Source organism: Rhyacophila brunnea, unplaced genomic scaffold, assembly GCF_057557595.1.
Source record: "Rhyacophila brunnea isolate RB1 unplaced genomic scaffold, BYU_Rbru_1.0 scaffold_23, whole genome shotgun sequence".
In the NCBI taxonomy this organism is placed as follows: domain Eukaryota; kingdom Metazoa; phylum Arthropoda; class Insecta; order Trichoptera; family Rhyacophilidae; genus Rhyacophila; species Rhyacophila brunnea.
This window is the reverse complement of record NW_028232893.1, coordinates 20825102-20846562: the sequence shown is the minus strand read 5'-3', so window position 1 is coordinate 20846562 and position 21461 is coordinate 20825102. Positions and strand designations below refer to the sequence as shown.

The window sequence follows — 21461 nt, the reverse complement described above, 5'->3', positions numbered from 1 at the left end:
TTTTTTCACATAAATCAATAAAAATGAGAAAGATTGGAAAAAATAATTCTTTGCACTTTTAACAAAGTAATTCCACCATGATCTCATAAGTTTTACGGCAGTTTCATATTTGGCTGATTAATTAGATTTATGAAGCGGAAAGGCCATACACCACGATTTGCTTTACTATTTTAAATCTAGCTAACCCATTAATTAAGTCTTTTTATACCAGAAACAGCAATCTCATATGAAATTCACATTATTATTAATATTACAATATTATTTATTCCATTAAACTTATGTATTTTCAAGATTGAACAATTAACATAATTAACAATAATAATTACAAGATAAAAAAAGAACTTTTAAAATACAACGATTTTAAATTTTCTGTTGAATTATTATACTAAATATGCTCAAACTTGTACTTGATATGAATTAAATAAAAAAACAAACAAATATAAAATACTGAAATGTCATTTTGACATTTCATTTTGATTTCCATAGTGACGCACGTATATTAATAATTTAGTTGCTAGGACCACCGCCTTAGTAACCAATAATAGTCTTTAACTTTTTATGGATTTTTCTCAAATAACTTTCTATACAAAACAGAATTAATTGAAAATGAATTCGATTCTGCTTAAAGATGGCTAAAAGTATTAAAAGAATGCTTTGGCATCGTGTTCTGATATATTCTAAAAGTTTCAAATGTCTAGCTACCCGGGAAGTTAGTTAAAAATCGATTGCAAGATTTGTACCGGACAAACAACCACCGGACAAATAAGAATACGAGCTAATGAAAACGTTGTATAAAAATGTCTTAAATAGTATAAATTATACTAGATTTATTTTTGACCGATTTTATTGATGTTATTTGTAAATATAAAAAAAAAATGTATTAACTATGGAAAAAATGCCAATCCCGGGACCAGTCCCGGGATCCCGGGATCAGAATTTTGGCTCGGGATTGGATTCCCTACTAACACTGATAGTTAATATATTTGATTTGAGAATGTTTTATAATTCAATTTGAAACGAGAAAGGGCGAATCAATTTGACAAGCAATCTGGAATCTGATTTTGACAGCTGAGCAGTGGACCACTAGTTGATTGTGCAAAAAGATTAATCTAAAGATGGAGCTGATTGAGCGCATCGACGAGAATGTTGACAGGTGCTACTTGGTATTTTTTCTAGTAAGATAATATTATAGGGGTACGTACGACCGGGCTTCATGTTGATTTTCAAAGCAAATCTGGTGTAATGTTCCAGCTTTATTGTGAGCAGTTTTAAGCTGTTTGCGGTCTCAAAAAAGTTAAAAAAGCTAGTCATAACGACATACGCCAGATGGAAATTTTGCAAGCTAGAAGCAAGAAAAACGCTTAGTCTGCAACGCTGGTGGTAGTGATCTAGATACCTATCACCAAAACCATAAAATCTATAGTCACATTACAATTATTGGAACTGTGTCAAAAAAATGATTAGATTGCAATCAATCTGCGTAGAAGAAGTGTTTAATCAATAAATTAATATAGGTTAAGTCAACTATTACTAGTATCTAACATTATTTATGTAGTGAAATGAACTAGTCATAAAATAAACATTGGGCAAGTACTGACAATAAAATTTACTAGGTACCTATTACAGTGGTATCACAGAACAGATAATAGAATTCCGATAGGCTATATACCAATACAGTAAATTTTGACGCAGGGCTTTGAATGTGTGAGTGTCCTACGAAAATGAGCCACGCATTATAGACGTGCAATAGTGTGTGTAATACACCAATATTAAATGAGCGTCAATGCATAAACCGAGAGCAGTTGTCAGTATTCGACGTATTTTTGACACGTGCATAAATTTATCCTGTATTCTTCCTTACTCGAGATCGGTTGCCTGCTTCTCCTTACTTGTTAGGCACTTCAGTTCCCATTATTTCTGAGTTCCCTGAGTGGTAGTCAAAATATGTGTCATCCCTAGGGGTTCCGCAGGCTGTTCGATAATAGATATTACACTGGATAGAAATTATTCAAGTGATAACTTGTTACTTATTATACCTATTCCCTAAACTCATTAACGCTCCAGCCTCGGAGTTTAGGACACGTATAAAGTTGCACCATTTTCTACATTCCAGCGTTACCTTTCGCGCCTTATAATACATAATTAAATGTGAATCCTGCAGCGCGTAGAACGCAGCGTATGTAGCACTGTCGGAATGTATCACTAAGCCGGCTCTCACATCTAAACTCGCCTCGTCTGCCGCACAGCCATAAATCAAACCTTCTAGGAACGTCCATCCGATGTTGCATATGAAGACCGAGCACATCTACCTAGCGACAGTCGCATGTAACCTCTCGAAACGTGTAGATATTTGGATGCGGCGACCGGCGAGCCAGTATAGGAATGACCAATTCGTAGGTGTTTGTATGAGTTCTGGCGTCTTTGATTCGCACCCCGAGATGCATACTATTTGTTAATAGCAGCACTACATGTTTTTTCCAAACTAAAAAGTCGCATTCGACCAATCTGTGGAGCTCCATTTGACAGTGTGTGTTTTGTGAACAACGATGACGTCATATTGACGTATTCGACACGTTGCAGACGGACGAGTTTTAATCTCCGAGCCGGCTAAGGGCTCAAACACACGACACTGCGGTTGCAGCGCGTCGACGCTGGTCCTTACTTAATTAGTTGATTACAAATGAATCTAATTAGTATATGTATATCTAGTTGGATAGCAGACGTGTCACGTCACGAGCTCGTTCCTTGGAGATACGGTCGTACCAGTATACTCCTAAGATTTAGCGAAGACATAATACATTCAGGCAATACCCGATACTCTAGTAGAGTTTTGGTCAGGCGCCACGTTTCATAGTGGGTTTTGGAAGATTTGCCGTCGCTGGACAACTGGACGACAGTGGTGGCTTCATGGCCCCCACAAGGGGGGTTGGGCTTATAGGGCTGAGACCCGGCGTCGCGGGAAATAAACACACATCATGAGTTTTCTCCGATTATAAAAAAAATGCTATTACACTTTATGACATTTTAATGATTAATATAAATTATAAATTATAAATTACGTGTAGAATTTTATTTTATACTTAATTATTTGTGTGTGTGCTTTTGTGGGTGAAAATAGTTCCTGAAAATAGTTATTTATTCAATACGGCGAGGGTTGTATACTTGGCTACCACAAAATGGGTCACGAACAGTGCTGACTATTCAATAATTTAAGTGGATTTATTTATGCCGAAACATCCACTGAACACCATTAGGGCACGGACACACGCCATTGCAATTGACATGCGTCGAAGCACGTCTACACATGCCCACTGCAATGCCGTGTGTCTGCAGACTTAGTTTTACCTCGCAGAACTCTGGGGCTACGCGGAATAACATTTGGAAAACGCTGCCCTTAACCTTAACGATAGGTAAAGGGGCTTGCCAAAGATCCTAGTCTTGGGGTTCGATTCAAGATGTTAGGTCTATGGGTGGCTTTACCACCACTAATTTATTTTCATCATTCATATATCCACCACGATAAAAAATAAAAACCATAATTTCTACTTATAACTACTAGCTACAAATCTCTCCTAGAATCACATTCTGGCTCTATAAAATGATTATCATTGAAGATGGCAGTGAAAGCACATAATATGAGTGGCATCTGTTTGAGTGTTTGTGTTATTAATATATAACCTTTTGATGTTAGTTCTAGGGATTTTGTAATGCCATGGGTAACATTGTCGCCCTCTTGCCAAGGTGCTGGAGAAGTAGGTATAACACTTCAACGACTTCCTTGTCTACTCGTTGTTATCCTGGCGTCATATCGTCTCATTTCCACAGTTAAATCATATTTGACTACCGTTTCTTGTTGCTACACCAAAATCACTAAAATCAGTCCCATTCATTGGCATGAAACTGTCTACAGATAATAATTATATTATTTGTTGAAATAAGTGTCTACTAAAAGGTCATTAAAAATTAAATTACATCAACAAAATACTCACTAAACTAAATAATTTTTGACCTCAAAATTAATACAAAATAGTTTTTTTTAATTTATTAAAAAAAATACATTCGGATAATCATGTCATTACCAAAAAAGTTGATAGTAACGGCTTATAGTAAATACATTTATTTTTATGAGTTCAAAATAATTATTGATAGTAAAAATTTTCGCGTAAACAATTTTTAAAGGCTTGTCATTTTTATTATTCCATATAGATTGTTATTACCATATAATTGTCTTATCAATTCTGAAGTCACTAATATTTTAAATTGCACCTTCTTCAAAAATAGTAAACCGATAAACGTAAAAATCAAAACTATAAAAATATATGTATTTAGTTGTTTTAAATTTAAAGAATATTTTACCATATTATTATCATCTTCGCAATAGATATTTATATTATAATATAGGCATATATGAATGGTCCACTGCAAGACCGGCGAATGTCCAAGTAAAGTAAGGTTTAAAACAGTTGCAAAAAATATAGGTGTCGAGAAATAAATGAATGTATTTTTTATTTTACCACGTTTTTCTTAGCTCGTATTCTTGTTTGTCCGGTGGTTGTTTATTCAGTACAAATCTTGCAATCGATTTTTAACGAACTTCCCGACTAGCCAGACATTTGAAACTTTTAGAATATATCAGAACACTATGCCAACGCATTCTTTTAATACTTTTAGCCATCTTTAAGTAGAATTGAATTCATTTTCAGTTAATTCTGTTTTGTATGAAAAGTTATTTTGGAAGAAACCGTAATCCAATCCACTATTATTGGTTGCTAAGGGGGTCGTCCTAGCAACTAAATTATTAATATATACGTGCGTTGTTACTATGGAAACCAAAATGACAATTCAGTATTCTATATTTTTTGTTTGTTGCAAAATAGCAAAAAAATGATTTGTTGACAATTATTGCCTTACGTTATACCTCAGTTGAGGGCATGGTCTAAAAAGATCGTGGCTAGGCGATGCGCGGATTGCGGGTCGTGGGTGCAAATGACGCATGCCGAACGAAATATAATTTGTCATATAAATCCAACATGCGTCCATTTAATGTTCTGTTTATTATTCTATTAGTCAATAAAAATATATTCATTGACATGTTTTCTTTTTAAAGTAAATGGGTAACGTTTTTAGTCATCTTTACACGATTTAAGAATTAATACCCCCGTCGCCATCACGAAACAAATTGACGTATTCACACCTTGACGTTCGCTCTCAGACTGCCAGCGAGTCCAAAATTTCGTCGCACCTATAGTTAAAAATTATTTTCCGTTTCACTGAAGTATCGCCTTAAAACCTACATGGAATTGTCAAATTTATAATATGATTCAACAGAAAATTTAAAAACGTGGTAAGATATGAAAAGTTCTTTTTATCTTGTAATTAATTTAATTTTGAAGTAAATATATTATAAGAGTATTTTTATAAATAGTAGTTGATATTCTTGTGATCAGAAAAAAAATAATAAAACAAAAGTTGTCATTCAAGTCCGAAATTACCGCTGCAAAAATGATGATTGTCTATACTGCAGCCCATTTAAGAACGATAGTTGTATATTTTCACTCTGTTATTTTATGTTTATTCATCTGCGTCTCTTATATTTACAACATGAGGAAGATCCATGGGCCCCAAATCCTGAAGCGGGCCCCCAGGTCAGGATCTTTGCCAGCCCCCCTACCTATCGCCAAGGTTAAAGGCAGTATGACGCTTTACAGTGGCGTTTCCCAAATGGTCTTCGAGGTCAAATTAAATTCAGTGCATTTTTAACAGGAATTATGGAGTTGTCCAGTATTACCTACCACACATCAACCAAAAATTGCATTGCATACATAAGCCAGTGGCGCACCCAGGGGGGAGCCAAGGGGCCCTGGCACCCCCCAAACATGAAAATTATCAGAATGATTTTAAACATTGAAATTGAAAGCCCTATACCTTTGGGCTTAGACAAATAAAAACACGGTAAAAAAATGATTTGTAATTCTCCAGCACACTTTTTAGAAAAAATTCTTAGATTTTAATTTCTAACACAAAAATTTCGAAACACTAATGTCAGGTGTTTTTAGGAACGGGCCCGGGCTGTGGGGGGCCCGGCGTGTCGGGTTGACCAGATAAGTGAGATAAACACACATCATAAATTAGCTTTAATAGTGAAAATTTGATTATTATGTATCGATACTCGACAGTTCCATTATTAAAGTAGATGTATTAAAAATCGCCAATAATTCACTGTATAAGTACCCTTAATTTGAACTAAAACACAAATTGAAAAACGTTAATTTAGTGTTTCACACTGCCTTTAATCTTAGCGGTAGGTAGGGGGCCCGCCAAATATCCTAGCCTGAGGGCCCGTTTCAGGATGTGGGGACCATGGTGTAGGTACACCGAGTACAATAGACAAAAGACCGATAAACGTGAAATTAGGCTGTGAAGAAGAAAAAGAGCCTATGGGACTAATTTATATTCTCCTCCTTGCCCCCCCCCCCCAATATTAAATCCTGGGTGCGCCACTGACATAAGCAATAACCATTTATTTTAAAAAGGTAATAACACCGAAGTAACATAGCGCCACAGGCGAATTTTTTCACTATTAAAGCAAATTTAAGATGTGTGTTTATCTCATTTATCTGATAGTCCAGCCACGCCGCCCCCCTGAGCCCGGGCCCCTAGGCTAGAACCCTGTCAGCCTGCCTGCGGTGCTATTTTCCTTCAATAATGTAATTACTTATTTAAAATGATGTGGTTATACGATAAAATTATTTATTGTATATCGATACTCGACAACTCCATAATTCAAATGGATATATTCAAATATACAAAAACACTAAATATGGAATTAGATATGTACACATTGGAAAATGCTATTGTAGAGCGTCACACTGCCTTTAACCTTAGCGATAGGTAGGAGGCCCCGCCAAAGATCCAGCCACGGGGCCCGCTTCAGGATGTGGGGGCCATGGCCATGATCATCATAATATTCTTTTGTTTTAGGGCGGAATTTTTTTTTCAGGAACTGCAGCTACAGTCCTACGAACTTATCTAAAGAACGGTTAAAAATGGAACTACGAACTACCATATTGGAAACATCATTCAAATGTCAGATTCTGTCCAGTTGCGAGTCTCGATTGGGTAGTTTTCGACAGTGGCTCCCCCATCCATTCTTCAGATAAGTTTGTAGGTTTGTAATTGTATTTTGCAGTCGATATCGGTAGTCTGTTGTTGTGGGCTGGTACCTAGTTGAAATTCACCTGCATTTAACCAAACCTAACCTTGAAAGTGTCTGCAGTTTGATATGTAAAGTTGGCAATACTGGCAGCTGAAATGGCGGGTAAACTTTTTCTATGGGACATTCAGTGTTATTGCTATGTAGACACGTGATTCTTACGGCTCGTCTTAGGTAAGCGCGTTCGGCGGCGCGTTGAGCGGCGCGCGCAACTCAAACGTACAACCGTATAAACGTATAACCAAATAATTGCAAGATAAAAAGACCTTTTTGTTGATATACAACGTTTTTAATTTTCTGTTGAATCATATAAACTTGACTTGACTAGCTTAAACAATCAAAAAAATTTGTTCTTAATAGAAATAATACTGAAATATTATTTTGACATGTCATATTGATTTTCATAGTAACGCACGTATATATTAATAATTTAGATGCTAGGCTCCCAGACCCCTAGCAACCAATAATGGTGTCGAAATAACTTTTCATACAAAACAGAATTAACTGAAAACGAATTCAATTCTACTTAAAGATCGCAAAAGTATTAAAAAAATGCATTGGCATCGTGTTCTGATATATTCTAAAAGTTTCAAATGTTTAGCTAGTCGGTAAGTAAGCTAAAAATCGATTGCAAGATTTATACCCGACAAATAAGAATATGAGCTAAGAAAAACATTGTACTTTGTCTACGAACATTTTCACACACGGTTATACGTTTGAGTTGCGCGCGCCGCTCAACGCTTCACCGACTTCGCCCACGTAAGACGCCCAGTTAGCAATCTAGCCGTGTGTTGCTTTTTGAAAAAGTGATTTTCTCAAGACTGTGAGCGATATTGGCTAGTTAAAATTCAGAAAGTTGCTCTATGGATATCGAATGGCATACATAACATAACTAAAAATATATTGTGACATTTAACGGTCTCATAGTGGAGCCTTCATATTATGTAATTCCGTATGGTACATGGAATTATATGAAAACCCACTGAATCTATTTCGGTATTTGATTGCTTGAAAGAAACACCTGTGTCCCAAAACGAGCGCAAAAATACTATACAGGTAATACAAAAAAAAATGGTAGGCGAAACGAGCTAACGTCACGGTCAAGGAAAATATACAGAGCGTTGGAGCGGAGCTCAGAGCAGGAGCACGGGGGGGCAGGGGGCTTTGCCCCCCCAAAATATGAAAATCATCAGAATGATTTTACACATTGAAATCGAAAGCCAATAAACTATACCTTGGGCTTAGACAAACAACACGGCAAAAAATGATTTGTAATTCTCCAGCACCCTTTTTAGTAAAATTTCTTAGATTTTAATTTCTAACACAAAAATTTCGAAACACTAATGTCAGGTTTTTTTAGAAACCCGTTCCCTAATGAAATTCTCGGTGTCCACCCGAATTCCAGAGTGGTATAGGTCATGGCTGGGGAGGGTTGACAGGGCTCTAACCTGGGGGCCCGTGCTGTGGGGGGCCTGGCGTGTCGGGTTGACCAGATAAGTGAGATAAACACACATCATAAATTAGCTTTAATAGTAAAAAAAAAATAATTTATATAATTGTACGACAGTACTCGACTCCATTATTAAAGTAGATGTATTGAAAATCGCCAATAATTCACTGTATAAGTACCCTCAATTTGAACTAAAACACAATAATTTGAAAAACGTTAATGTAGTATTTCACACTGCCTTTAATTTAAGCGGTGGATAGGGGGCCCGTCAAATACCCTATCCCAGTGGTCGGCAAACTCATTAGTCAATAGAGCCAAATATCAACAGTACAACGATTGAGATTTCTTTTGAGAGCCAAATTTCTTAAACTTAAATTATATACGTAGGTAGTAAGTAGGTACACTGCTAATTTACTTAATAAACTTTAGTTAGTTTTAAGTCCTAATTAAATTATAGGTAGGTACACTGAATAAAACTGAATATCATACGTAATAATGATCTTATTTATTTTAAAAATTAAATTGTAAGTCAGGTATCCATAAAATTGAATCATGACAATGACTGTCAAACTCAATGTGAATAATGGCCTTGCATCTCCTTGTAAAGTTTGGGTAAGTCAGGTTCGTATGTTGTTGATTTAATTTTAAGCACGATTCCAGATTCTCATCAATAAATCGATTTCTTAATTTAGTCTTGATTTCCTCTCTTGGAAATCTTTTTACTAGCCACAAAACTTGCAATATTAACATTGTTGACAGATTTTATTCAGTACCTAATTAAATACAGAACTTTATTTTTCTTGACTCTTCTCCTCAGCTGCTTTCTTCCTTGCATCATCGACAGAATATTTAGCGCAAAATTACGAGTTTTTAGTTGTAGTATCTCTCTAAATTTGAATGCGCTAATTTTTCCCGACACATAAATAAAGGTCGGTAAGCCATTTAAATTTTGAATAAACGCGAAGTCTCGGTCTATTCAACATTACATTTACGGTTATCCTCTTCCATTTTCTTTGCTTCTTCTTTGTAGCCATGTCAAATATGGCAGAGAGCATCTGTGGCAGAGCCGCACTCAAGGGGCCAAAGAGCCGCAGTTTTGCCGACCACTGCCCTAGCCTGAGGGCCCGTTTCAAGATATGGGGGCCATGGTGTAGGTACACCGAGTGCAATAGACAAAAGACCGATAAACGATATATTAGGCTGTGTTGTATTGAGTAGGTTGTGTATAATTTAAATGCAATAATACTTTTTTGTCCATTTTTGATTAATATGTTGGAACCTCAATATTGAAAAACCAAAAATCTACGATAAACATTCGGCGAAAAGAACGACTATACCCACTACGGTGGTGGTGTAAATCAAAAGAACATTTTTTTCGGTGGAATTCGGCATAAATATTGAAGCTCTGTAGACCAGTGTTCCCCAAACTTTCGACATCTGTGTACCCCTTCTATAATTTTCGTAATACTGAGTACTCCTCGTCAGAGAAAAATGCATATAAGTACTTTAATAACAATCAAAATATATTTATATATTCCTTTTGTAGTACATAAACAAAATAAAATAAACGAAAAATAAAATTCATTCATAATAAAATATAAATAAAAGTTATATTATAAAAAATAACGTTCATTGGTTATTAATTTTAATCTGAGGTGCGGGTCCACACCCAAAAGGCTGTTCCTTTTTTTACGTAATGTCTACAAATGCTGAAAAAGCAACTTCACATAGATATGAAGTTGGAAAAGGCAAGATGTATTTCAGGAATGTCTCTGTTAAAACTGGATACACATGTTGCATTTGCAACCTAAATGATGTTTAAGTACACTCCTTATATTTATTTTGCAAGAATCCGTCTGAAGCTAATAATTCCAACAATTGCTCTTCTTCCGTATGCGATAAACCTTCTAGCATGGATATTGTATTAATGCTTGTTGCACCAGGCGTAGCCATAACCCGGTGCAGCGCATACCCCCACCAAACTCTTCCCGTACCCCAGGGGGTACGCGTACCACACTTTGGGAAACACTGCTCTAGACCAAGCGGGTAGCACAGCCGATGTTATTTAAGTAATCTTTTAGCATACTAGGTACACATGTCCAGCATGGTCGCTGTTCACTTCCAATCCGCTAGTCGCTGATGACACGCTCAACGGTTACCGCCACTATGCCTCCAATTTAATAAAAACTAGGAGAAACTGTACAAATATATCGCCGTGTATTGTGAAAATATGTAAAACTATTTATATGAAGAAGAAAAAGAGCCTATGGGACTAATTTACATTCTCCTCCTTGCCCCCCCCCCCCCAATAATAAATCCTGGGTGCGCCACTGACTGGAGCAATGGGATTTTACCCGGAGCAGGAGCGGAGCTGGAGCACCGAAAATTTGTAGTGCTTCACTGCTCCGGATGTTTTTTTATTATTAAATTTTCATCCTAAAATCCAATGAAAATAGTATATTTTGACAGAGTTTGCAGCACCGGAGTTATTTAAAATATGGCAACACTGCTAAGTGATAAATAACCTCACTTTTTTGACAGAAGAGGAAAATGATGAGAGACGATTTGCTGGCGAGAATTTTGTTTAATAGAATTAGTCCGCTCCAACGCTCTGAAAATATAGTACATATCTCTAGGTTGGAGTTATAGTTCTAAACATCCACTAGTTGTTGTAATATGATAATTAATTATATTATATGTATGGCCACCACATCCTGAAGCGGGCCCCCAGACCAAAATCGTTGGAGGGCCAAATGGAGTTCGAGGCAAAATTAAGGGTATTCAGTGTATTTTATCGATTGTTTGTGTTTATGAATATATCCACTAGAATTATGGAGTTGTCGAGTATCGACACAATAATAAAAAAAAATGCATCGCACAGCCATTACTGTCGAAGTAAAATATCTCCGCAGGCGATATTTTTTACTATTAGTGCAAATTTGCCCCCCCTGACCCCAGGCTCCCGTGCTAGAGCCCTGTCAACCGCCTCCCTTGTGGGGCTCATGATTATATGTTTTGTGATTTTACACCCACGATGGTCGAGCGGGTCACGTGTCGGTCTATAATGTTGTGTGTCCAGGGTATTGCAACAACAATTCACTTGTTATTTTCCGATGCGTGTTTGGACAGTATCGACCTATTACGTTGAACAAGTGGTTAACATCCATTTCTCGTAAAAAAACGAAAATCTGTTAAAACAACTCTGTGGAGACCCATACCCGTTTAGGTACTTAGGACCGGACATGGTGAAAAGAAAAAATAAGAATTTAAAACCAAGATGTTACAGTTATTACAGACTGACTAACCGGCCTCTCTAAATTATTTTAGCTTTGACGTGTACAATATGTAAAAAACGGATCTCGATATCGACGGAATTTGAACACCTCAGATTATGTTAGGAATTTTCGGAATGTATGGCATTCTAATAGGCAGCTTAATTTGTAAAGCTGATCGACCAAATTCCATCAAATCTCTGTATTTTTTTTAAAAATATTTTAATACTCTTGGTTGTTCTAAATATGTTTAATGAATAGTTTCTTAAATATTTCAAATCATTAAACTTTGACTAAAAAAAATCTTATCTTATGATTTAAATTATGTAGATCTGTGGGTCTATTCTATACTTATCGAACACTAAATTGATAAATAGTATCAAACTTAGGGTAGGTTTGTATCAAAATATTAGCACTTATTGTAACAATTACACGAAGCCGGTTTTTATTGTTGCAATAAGTGCGATATTTTAACAGCAGCAAGACAGTGTAATTGTTACAATAAGTGCTAATATTTTGATACAAACCTACCCCAAGTTTGATAATATTTTTCACTTTATCACTTCAGCGGTCGATAAGCATAGAATAGACCCAATGGAAATGTTTGATAATATTTATTGTCCATCGTCACTACAAGTCAATGTGGGCCTTCAGTACCTTCAGGAAACGGCTCCATTTCACTCTGTCTGCAGCAAGCGCCCTCCACTGATTTAGCCTCAGTACATCTATACTATACACAAGGCTGCTTATCAGGTTGTTTATCAAGGGTTGTTTATCATAATGTTTATGTGTTGAAGTATGTATTGTAATAATTAATTGTTATAATAAGTTAGCCATATATTCTAAACTATCTATCTCGCTCTAAAAGTTAACACCTCAAAGATAGGTGCTGTTAAAAAATAACACTTTTTGACAGTTCAGACCAATGATACTCAACCTCTTTTTTCTTCTGGCCAAAATACATATATTTGTAAAGTAACGCGGGCCGCATCACTACTGGTGTGACGAAAAAAATCACGAAACCCTCCCTTTTTTACAAAACATTTTTGAGATTTTAAAAATTATGCGTGTTTTTTTAAATTAATCGTGTGCAATAGCGACACTCTTATACCAGATCTCATGTGGACCATAATGAAAATCCTCTTCGGGTATCACTATCTGTGCGTCAAAGTCGAAACGAATCTCAAGATATACGAAATTCCTGATAATAAATGTGTTTCGGGCCGCACATAAAAGCTTAAAGGGCCGCAGGTTGAGTATCGCTGGTTCAGACAGTTAAATTTTTGTTACAATTAACCGCCTCAATATAGGTATAAATATGATAAACTACCCTCGATAGACGCTGATAGCAGCCTTGTGTATAGAATAGGTGCGCATATGCTTTCCATATTATCTTCTTCCACACACTTAGTTCAACCCGGTGACGTCCCGTGGGGGGTAGGCAGATTGAGCGTCGCTTGGGGGCGGCAGGTTCTCGAAGAGCGGCAAATCAAGGAGAATCATTTGGTGTAAGAGTATATATTAATAGCTAAAATTATTTTGTTTATGCGTTGTAGGTATAATATAAATTGTACTAGTAAAATTGGTGTGAAAATAATAAATCTGTGTATTGCTGAATGGTACAAACCAAATGTGTCAGAAATATCAACCAAATAAGACCTCAACTCTGGTGATCTGTGTAAATATGTCTAACTAATATTATGTTTTTTGTTTAAATTTAATTTTGCATGTTTAGTGGCACTTATATTTTATGTTAGTAGGCGCTGTATCCATACAACACACTTCTTAGATATTGGAGTCGTGAAAGGATGATAAAAAATACTGTATAAAAATGGGGTGGCATTTTAGCGCTGCGCTGCCTAGGGGCGGCATTTTGTCCAGGGACGTCGCTGGTTCAACCACTGCAGTTTAGATCACCCACCCTCATTTTCCCTCTCATCTATTGAAAATGACCCTTTTGAATGGCTGGGATTAAATATACAGGTATATAATATTGAAATAAAAGATTTAAAATAATTTTATGAACATATATGTTTTATTTTAATTTGATCACAATAATTAATGTATACAAAAATAGACGAAATGTCTTAATTTGACTTATGAAATATTGGTAGGTATAGCATTTTTCTATGCAGTTTTACGATGTTTACAAACATTTAGATATATTCTTGGTAGTGGAAGATTATTAATACTTACAAAAAAAACAAGGAGTGGTGAAATTAAATATAGTGGAAGTACTTACATACATTTTTTTATTTGTGTTCTGTAAACACTGGATTAATAAATTAAAATAATCTGAAACTAGTAAATTTCTAAAACGTATTATTTATATATTTTCACCACCCATTAGTTTTTTTTGTATGTATAACAATCATCGGTATATTGACAAGAAAAATCCCTATCGGATACAATAATTATATTAAAGTTAAATATTTAAAAATAAACACATTGACTAGAACTCGGATGGTTTACTTAATCTGATACAAGAAAATATTACAATATTTATTTTATTAATAATATAAGCTTACAGCATCCAATAGCCTCTTCTACACAAAACCTTGCACTGTCCTGTTTAAAAGACAATACGCAAGATTCATTTTCTATATCGCCAGATTAATAATAAGAAAAAAAGGTTGTCAAGAAATGCATTTTGTGCACTTCGATACTTACAGAATTCGATGACAAAATTGAAAAAGACATTTTCATATAAATAATTTTGTTTTAAAAAATATCTAAAAAGTTTATTTTATTACATTTTAAAACTATTACAATTATTAAAAATTTCGTTTATTTATGGCTTTTTACATGAATTTTACTTATTATGAATAAAATAAAGTTGCAAAAATATTCGCTATACATGATTAAACTGATAAAAATGCACATTTTAGTAATGGTTTCAAGTTGGTTGACAATTTTCATATCAATAAATACCAATTAAATGCAATGGATCCAGTACATAAAAGCTTCTACAAAATAAATGTTATACAGAACGGTATTCTTTACTTACAAGACAAATCAATTGATTTAGGTGCGATTAGATAGATATAGATTTGATCATTTTAAAACATTTAAAAAAATAGTATGTAGAAACCATAGACAAAATAATCAATTTCATATACCGTAGAGTTCCATTTTCAAATCGAATTTCATAGTATGAAAATTTGAATGTGTTCATAATTTCCCTGTTCATACTTGAATAATTATTATATAACGCTGTTCGATTTTGAAACTGGTTACATCAAAATAATAATAGTAAGCTGTTCTACATAAATAAAAATGGTAGGTAACATTTAATAAATGATTTTGTGAAATACCTCAACTACCGGTGCCACGGTTCGGAAATTCGCAAATGATTATTGCTTTGAATGAAAATAATATTACGAACCGTTACGGCAATTTTCGAACGGATCCGACGTTATGGTTTCGTTTTCAGAGCGAAATTTCTGCACAACGCTTTAAAACAAACGAAACATGAAATTGAGCAATAAATTCAACGCGATTTTGCGTTCGTTTTTTGAATGTCTCGTGCAATTTCCGTCACGTTGGAGAAGAATATAAATGATAATAATTCAAAGATGTCCGCTGTGTCATTACATTGTTATATAGACAGTGCACGCATTTATTTGGCTTTTGGATTAATCTGTCACGTATTTTTTTGCAAATATTCCAGACATTGTCTTTGAAAATTATTTATGATTACCTACATACACAAAACAAAATGATTTCTTTTTTAATATTGGTAGGTACTTTAATATACAATTTTTACAGAATAAAATATCTTATACGAAACATAAGATAAATGTATTTTTCTTTCAATTTAAAATGATCAATATAAATGTGTACTTAGTGACCAAATCATCGTTCAAATTAAGGAACCACTTCATCTATGCAATGTCATAATAAAGAATTGTGATTTAGAAAAATAATAATAATATGATATATTGTTTTTTTTAATCTTCCAAATGACGGTAAAAACTGGACATCATTTGGATTGTGCATACAAAAATAAAGACACGCATGCAATAATTAATTTAAAATATAAACTTATAAAATGTCCTAACTATTTTTAATGCCATAAATTAGGTATTTTCAGTCTTGCGTTGTTTCGGCTGCAGCCATTTTAGCTATCAATAAAATAGAGCACATTAATATTTTTTACCTAATAGACAAAGTAGATAGTAATAGACAATAATCACTATTATTAAAAATGATTCTAGTTTATTGGTAGCTATGGATTTATCTATATTATATTACTGTATATAGTCTATCATATTACTATAGTTGGCATACGACTTCGAAGAGAGCATTGAAATCCTGTCAAATTCAAATTTGGAAGGAAGTCAATAAATAATTTTATGTATTAGGTAATTGTTTATATACCTTATAGTAAAATGATAGACTGTACATAATATGATTATTTTTAGAGTAAAACAATCATGTCGACTATGAATGGCCAAAAGTATGAAACAAAATTCGATTTTCCGGTTTATCATACATTTAGATAAACGGTGAATTTATCATACTTTTGGCAAGTGATTAAAATGAAAAAAAAAGTTGACTGAAGCTGAAAAATTAATATTTCAGTATTGGATGAATTGATTATTATTAAAGAAAATAAAATAAACAATAGACAGTGTAGGTTTACAATATTAATTTAAAATACCATACGAAATTAAAAATGTCAAAGAATGCCATTTGTCATCAAATATTCACCAGAACAATGCTAAATAAAATAAAATATAGACGATCCCATTTTGAAAAGGGTTCCCAAGACACATTTTAAATTATTCATTAAAACAATGCACAGCAATCTGTATTTTTATTTACATAATAAAAATACATTATTGTAGAGACAATTAAAATTTTCTACTAAAATTAAAAAGTAATAAAAAAAATGTAAAATTTACTATTTTGATGGCTTTCTCATAAAATTACATAAAATATTGTTTATTAAATACCTGAACACATGTTTACACGAATTAATTAAAAAAAATCGTACATTTCTGTCATTGGTTCTTAGGTATTTGGTTACTATAAAATAACATAAGTAGAGAATGGCTGAATGTGTATTTTCTTTACTATACAATATGTGAAGCCACATATTATTAATGAATGGTTACTGTTGCATCTACATTATTTTATTCTTATGGTAACCTGCCATGTGTTGTCGATCACTACTGTATAGGTAGGTACATGTTATGTACCACAACACTTGTCAAATTAATAGCTTCACAGACACAATTGCCATTTTCATCTTTTGTTACTTTTGACACACCTTACCTAAGTAGGTATTATTGGAACCATTTTTGATTCGTTTACACTGAGTACATTTAACATTACATTTCTATTAATTAATATTACAAATAAGTAGGTATAATAATTGTGTTTTCGAATCGCCTAAGTGTCCTTAGTGGAGAAAACTTTCGGATAAGTTTTTAGTGCATTTTCGTTATCTGGCATAGACATACGTGTTTAGGAACAATACTTCGTCCGTCGACCGTTTCTTAAAAATCAAAAATTATAATGGCATGAAAGTATTAGATTTAATAAAAATAATAGTTTTGTTATGACCCCTAATTGAATTAAGAGCCCCGACACCGCTTTATCACGAACGATGCCGGAGCTACCCCCGCCACTTTGTCTCAGTCGTGTCAACCAATCGTACGTCGCGCCAGCGTCGGAAATAGTATACCGTCGATGGATAAATAATTAATGATAGTATTTTATCTGGCAACACTAAATATTAAAATATATCTTTGTTTTATAATATTGCAATACCCAAAATAATATAAGGATTGAATTGTGCAACTGTCATGTCGCGATTGTTTATTCAATAGTGTTTCATTATGGTCTAATATCAAAATTGTCATCGATTAGTACCTATAGTATTTTTATTTATATCAATATCTCCGCGCTGACGCATTGGTTAAGATCGCCACCCTACCGTCACCTACGTCTGGTCCTCGCGATTTTCAAGTCAAAAGAAACCAATAAGCATCGGATCGCATTTGAAGATATCAACTTCAAACGCTTGACTCGCAGTAACTAGAGAGACGTCCATTAAGAATAATATCACAGAAGAAAAGAGCTCGTTTTTTCTACTCGATTCAGGGTCAACTGCTGACGAAGACGGGCGTAGAGACTGAGGTGGGGAAGTCCCGCGGGGGCGACGCGCTGACTTGTGAGAATTCGCACCTCTTCGATCGCTTGCTCCATCGCCGCGACCTGGCGCGGACTCTTTTCAAAATGGACTTGCCGGGAGGGCAGGACAGGGGTGCCGGTATTCTTTTGCCGGTCCCCTCGCGCTGTTCCGCGAGGGCCCTCAACAGACGCAGCGCCGCCGCCGAGGAGCTCTCGGAACCGCGCCAGCTTCGCTCCGTGCTGAGAGACGAAGCCCGACGGAGCGGAGCGGTCGAAGGACCAGAATCCCTCCTCGTAAACATTCTGTGAATTTCACCTTTGACTCTGCGACTGCGGTAGGCGAAGAGAAAAGGAGATATGGCACCGCAAACGCAGAGGGCGACCAACGGTGCGACCCCTAAAGAAGGAGCCGCCTGAATAGCGGCAGCCGGTAATTGACCGGCGAGAGCAAGAACCGCAACACTGGCGCTGACTCTAGCCGCGCGAGATTCTTCGCGATATCTGAAGAGTGAAGCGTTCGAGATGCGACAACGTAATGTGCTGGCGTAGGAAGCCGGTCGCGGAGTCACGACTTTGCAATCGCCGGCGCCGAAATCCGGACTGGACCTGACCGTTTTGAGTCCGTTCATCGGAGGGATCTCGGCGATCGTGCAGACATCGTCTTGCGATAGACCTCGCCGTTCTCCGATCAACGCCGGGCGCAGCGGAGGGAACGGGGCGTCGCTGTCGAGGAGGACGCTCCTGAGGGACCTGGCGAGTCGAGGCTCGTACGGAGCGTTGCGCGGCGCGAGACATATCGGCGGACCGGCCGGCTTGCCTTTTAGCAAGCGATCGCTCTCGTCAGTCGCAGTATCTGAATCCCTCGGTAAAGGTAACGGTAAAGGCGTCTCTATATCGAGCGAGAACAAAGCTGGCAGAGGCGCCGGAGGTCGAGCGCTTCGTCTGGCCGCCATTGATATCTTGGCGTACATTACGCATATAGCTCCAAGAGAAACGGCCACGACTATAAGATAAGCTGTTGAATAGATAGCCTTGTACATGTCGGATCCAAAATCAGCTGTTCCACTAGTCCTGCAGAATTTCCACGCGCTGCGCGTCGGTTTGGGAGCCAGAGCTGCGGATAGAGCCGCGACAATGGCCGCCGACCAGACCGCCATCAAGGCGAGCATCGATCTGGCGCGGCCCACGCGGCTTCTGTAACGCAGAGGGTCCGTGACGGCGAGGTATTGATCGGCCGCGACGAGCAAGACAGCCAGCACGGCCGCGAGGCTGAAAGCTGCGGCTGAGCCCTCAGCAGCGGCGCAGGCGAAACCGCCGATCGCATTGGAGCCTCCTGATAACTCCACCAGCAGCAGTGGACCGAGGATGGCTGCGCACGCCAAATTCCCGCCGAGTAAGTTCATCACGAATCTGCGGACAATAAAAAAACACAAATAAGTTTTATGAACTGAATTAGGTACAGACTTTTATGATCGATTATTATAAATGGTCTCCCAGTAATAACAAAACAAAACACCGATAAAAGAGTTCCAAAAACTATGTGCTTGCGGGCAGATAATAATATGCACCTATGTGCCTACCTACCAAGCTTTACGATTCGATCATTGCTTTATAAAAAGCGAAATTGAACAGCAGTAGTTTTGATTAAATTAAAAAAATGGCGTCATTACTGTTAATAAATCTCATTGATGTTTCTGTTCCGCCTATGTGAGAATCGATGGTAATTACTGTACGGAGATCAGCTCGCCGAATAGAATAAAATTGGTAGTGAAATAATGGGCGCGGGCGGACCAGATTTGCTCTCACGGCAAGGCACCAAACTAGAGTTAATAAGCAGTTGCCAGCAGTTGTTGCCGTATGATCACACTCTAGCAGTCGATCGTTTCATTCACGAAATATGATGATTCATTTTGGATGGACAGTTATGATGTTCCATTTTGAAGGCGTGGGACAATCGGATCATCAAGATAATGTATGGAACTTTGAGAGAGACTATCACAAGACTATCCGTTTCGATACGACTATTATACATAAGACTTTGGTCTTACTTCAATTTAAATAGACTGCAATTATTGTAAACTTATAAAACTGACCATCAAATATATTTGAATAGTTTAGAATTTTAGATCTGTCAAGTGCACTTTAATCTTTTAAATCTAGCATATTTTTATGAGACCACAAACAGTTAGATTATTTAACTTATTGAAGATCAGGCCTTTTTCTTATATTAATAAAGTGACAATCTAAATTGAGAATACTGATTTCCATACTAAAATGTTATAACATAACATAAATCGAGATACATATCAAAGGTTAATGATTATTAAGTACTACAATTATTGTAATTTGACATTTTGAGTTAATTTAGGAATTTATTCTTAAGGGGGAGATAATGTGTCCAGGCATTTTATACAAACGGGAGAGACCCATAAACAATGAGGTGACCTCACAAAGTTGTATAAACAATGATAACCCATTAAAAAGAAGATTTATCAACCTAAAGCCAACCACTAACCTAACATGGTATTGAAATGTTAATCGAAGACAGTAAAGTTGTCACATTACTATTTACTTAAAAGGTAGAATATTGATCATTTCCATATTGAACAAGCCTCGTGTTTATAATAAAATAAATTATGAACATCAATATACTATAAAAATGTCACTTTATTCTGTGCAATGACACACATGCACGAGGAAAACGAAAAACTACGTCTTACAAACCCGTATTGATATTATATTATTTTCTGGAATTCGCACAAGGAAAATTTTCACATCACCACTCTAATCTTTAGGTAAACAAACTCGCGAGCCGATATTCAAATTGACATCTCAGATCTTATCTGGTCACTAATATATTATAATATCAATTTCCAAAATCCCTTTTAATTTAATAAGACTTTTTAATAATAATTGTCCCTGTATATTGTAACAAGTATCGTGCTTATAACAACATTATCACACTGTCAGAAAGTATCAGGCGTAGTGTGGTCCATTGAATAAAATTAAAAAAAATGTATTTTAAAAAGATAACTACATTTGATATCGAAACATTGTACCACTGTTTCTCTCAAGATGGATGGATGTATCGAGATTCATTGGCAAATCAACGTTGAATGATGACGCCAGATATTTTTTATTCGCAATGCTAGCTTTCCAATATCTTGGATCAGATAATAAGTATGGTGACGACTTCAATGGTTTTTAGGCGCTTGTAATATTGTGAGACTGATAGACACGGTAACAATAAACGAATGGCAAATGAAAATAAAGTCAACTTATATAGTTTTTTGCCTCAACTAAAAGGGACTCCTTTCAACTCTAGAATTCAAAATATTGGAAAGCTCGTGTGATAGTGAAGCACATGGATTAATAAAATTGTTAG

The 21461-nt window shown here is 35.9% G+C and overlaps 1 protein-coding gene across 1 annotated transcript in view; it reads right to left on the bottom strand.

Annotated features, from left to right (window-relative positions):
• Positions 1–17372: 17372 nt before the first annotated feature.
• Positions 17373–21461, bottom strand: part of LOC147069678 (uncharacterized) — a 46127-nt gene continuing 42038 nt past the window's right edge. Inside the window, exon 2 of the mRNA XM_085950688.1 lies at positions 17373–19486. Within this exon, the coding sequence (XP_085806814.1) occupies positions 18049–19486 (1438 nt within the window). The 3' untranslated portion in view covers positions 17373–18048. The remainder of the gene's footprint in view (positions 19487–21461) is intronic.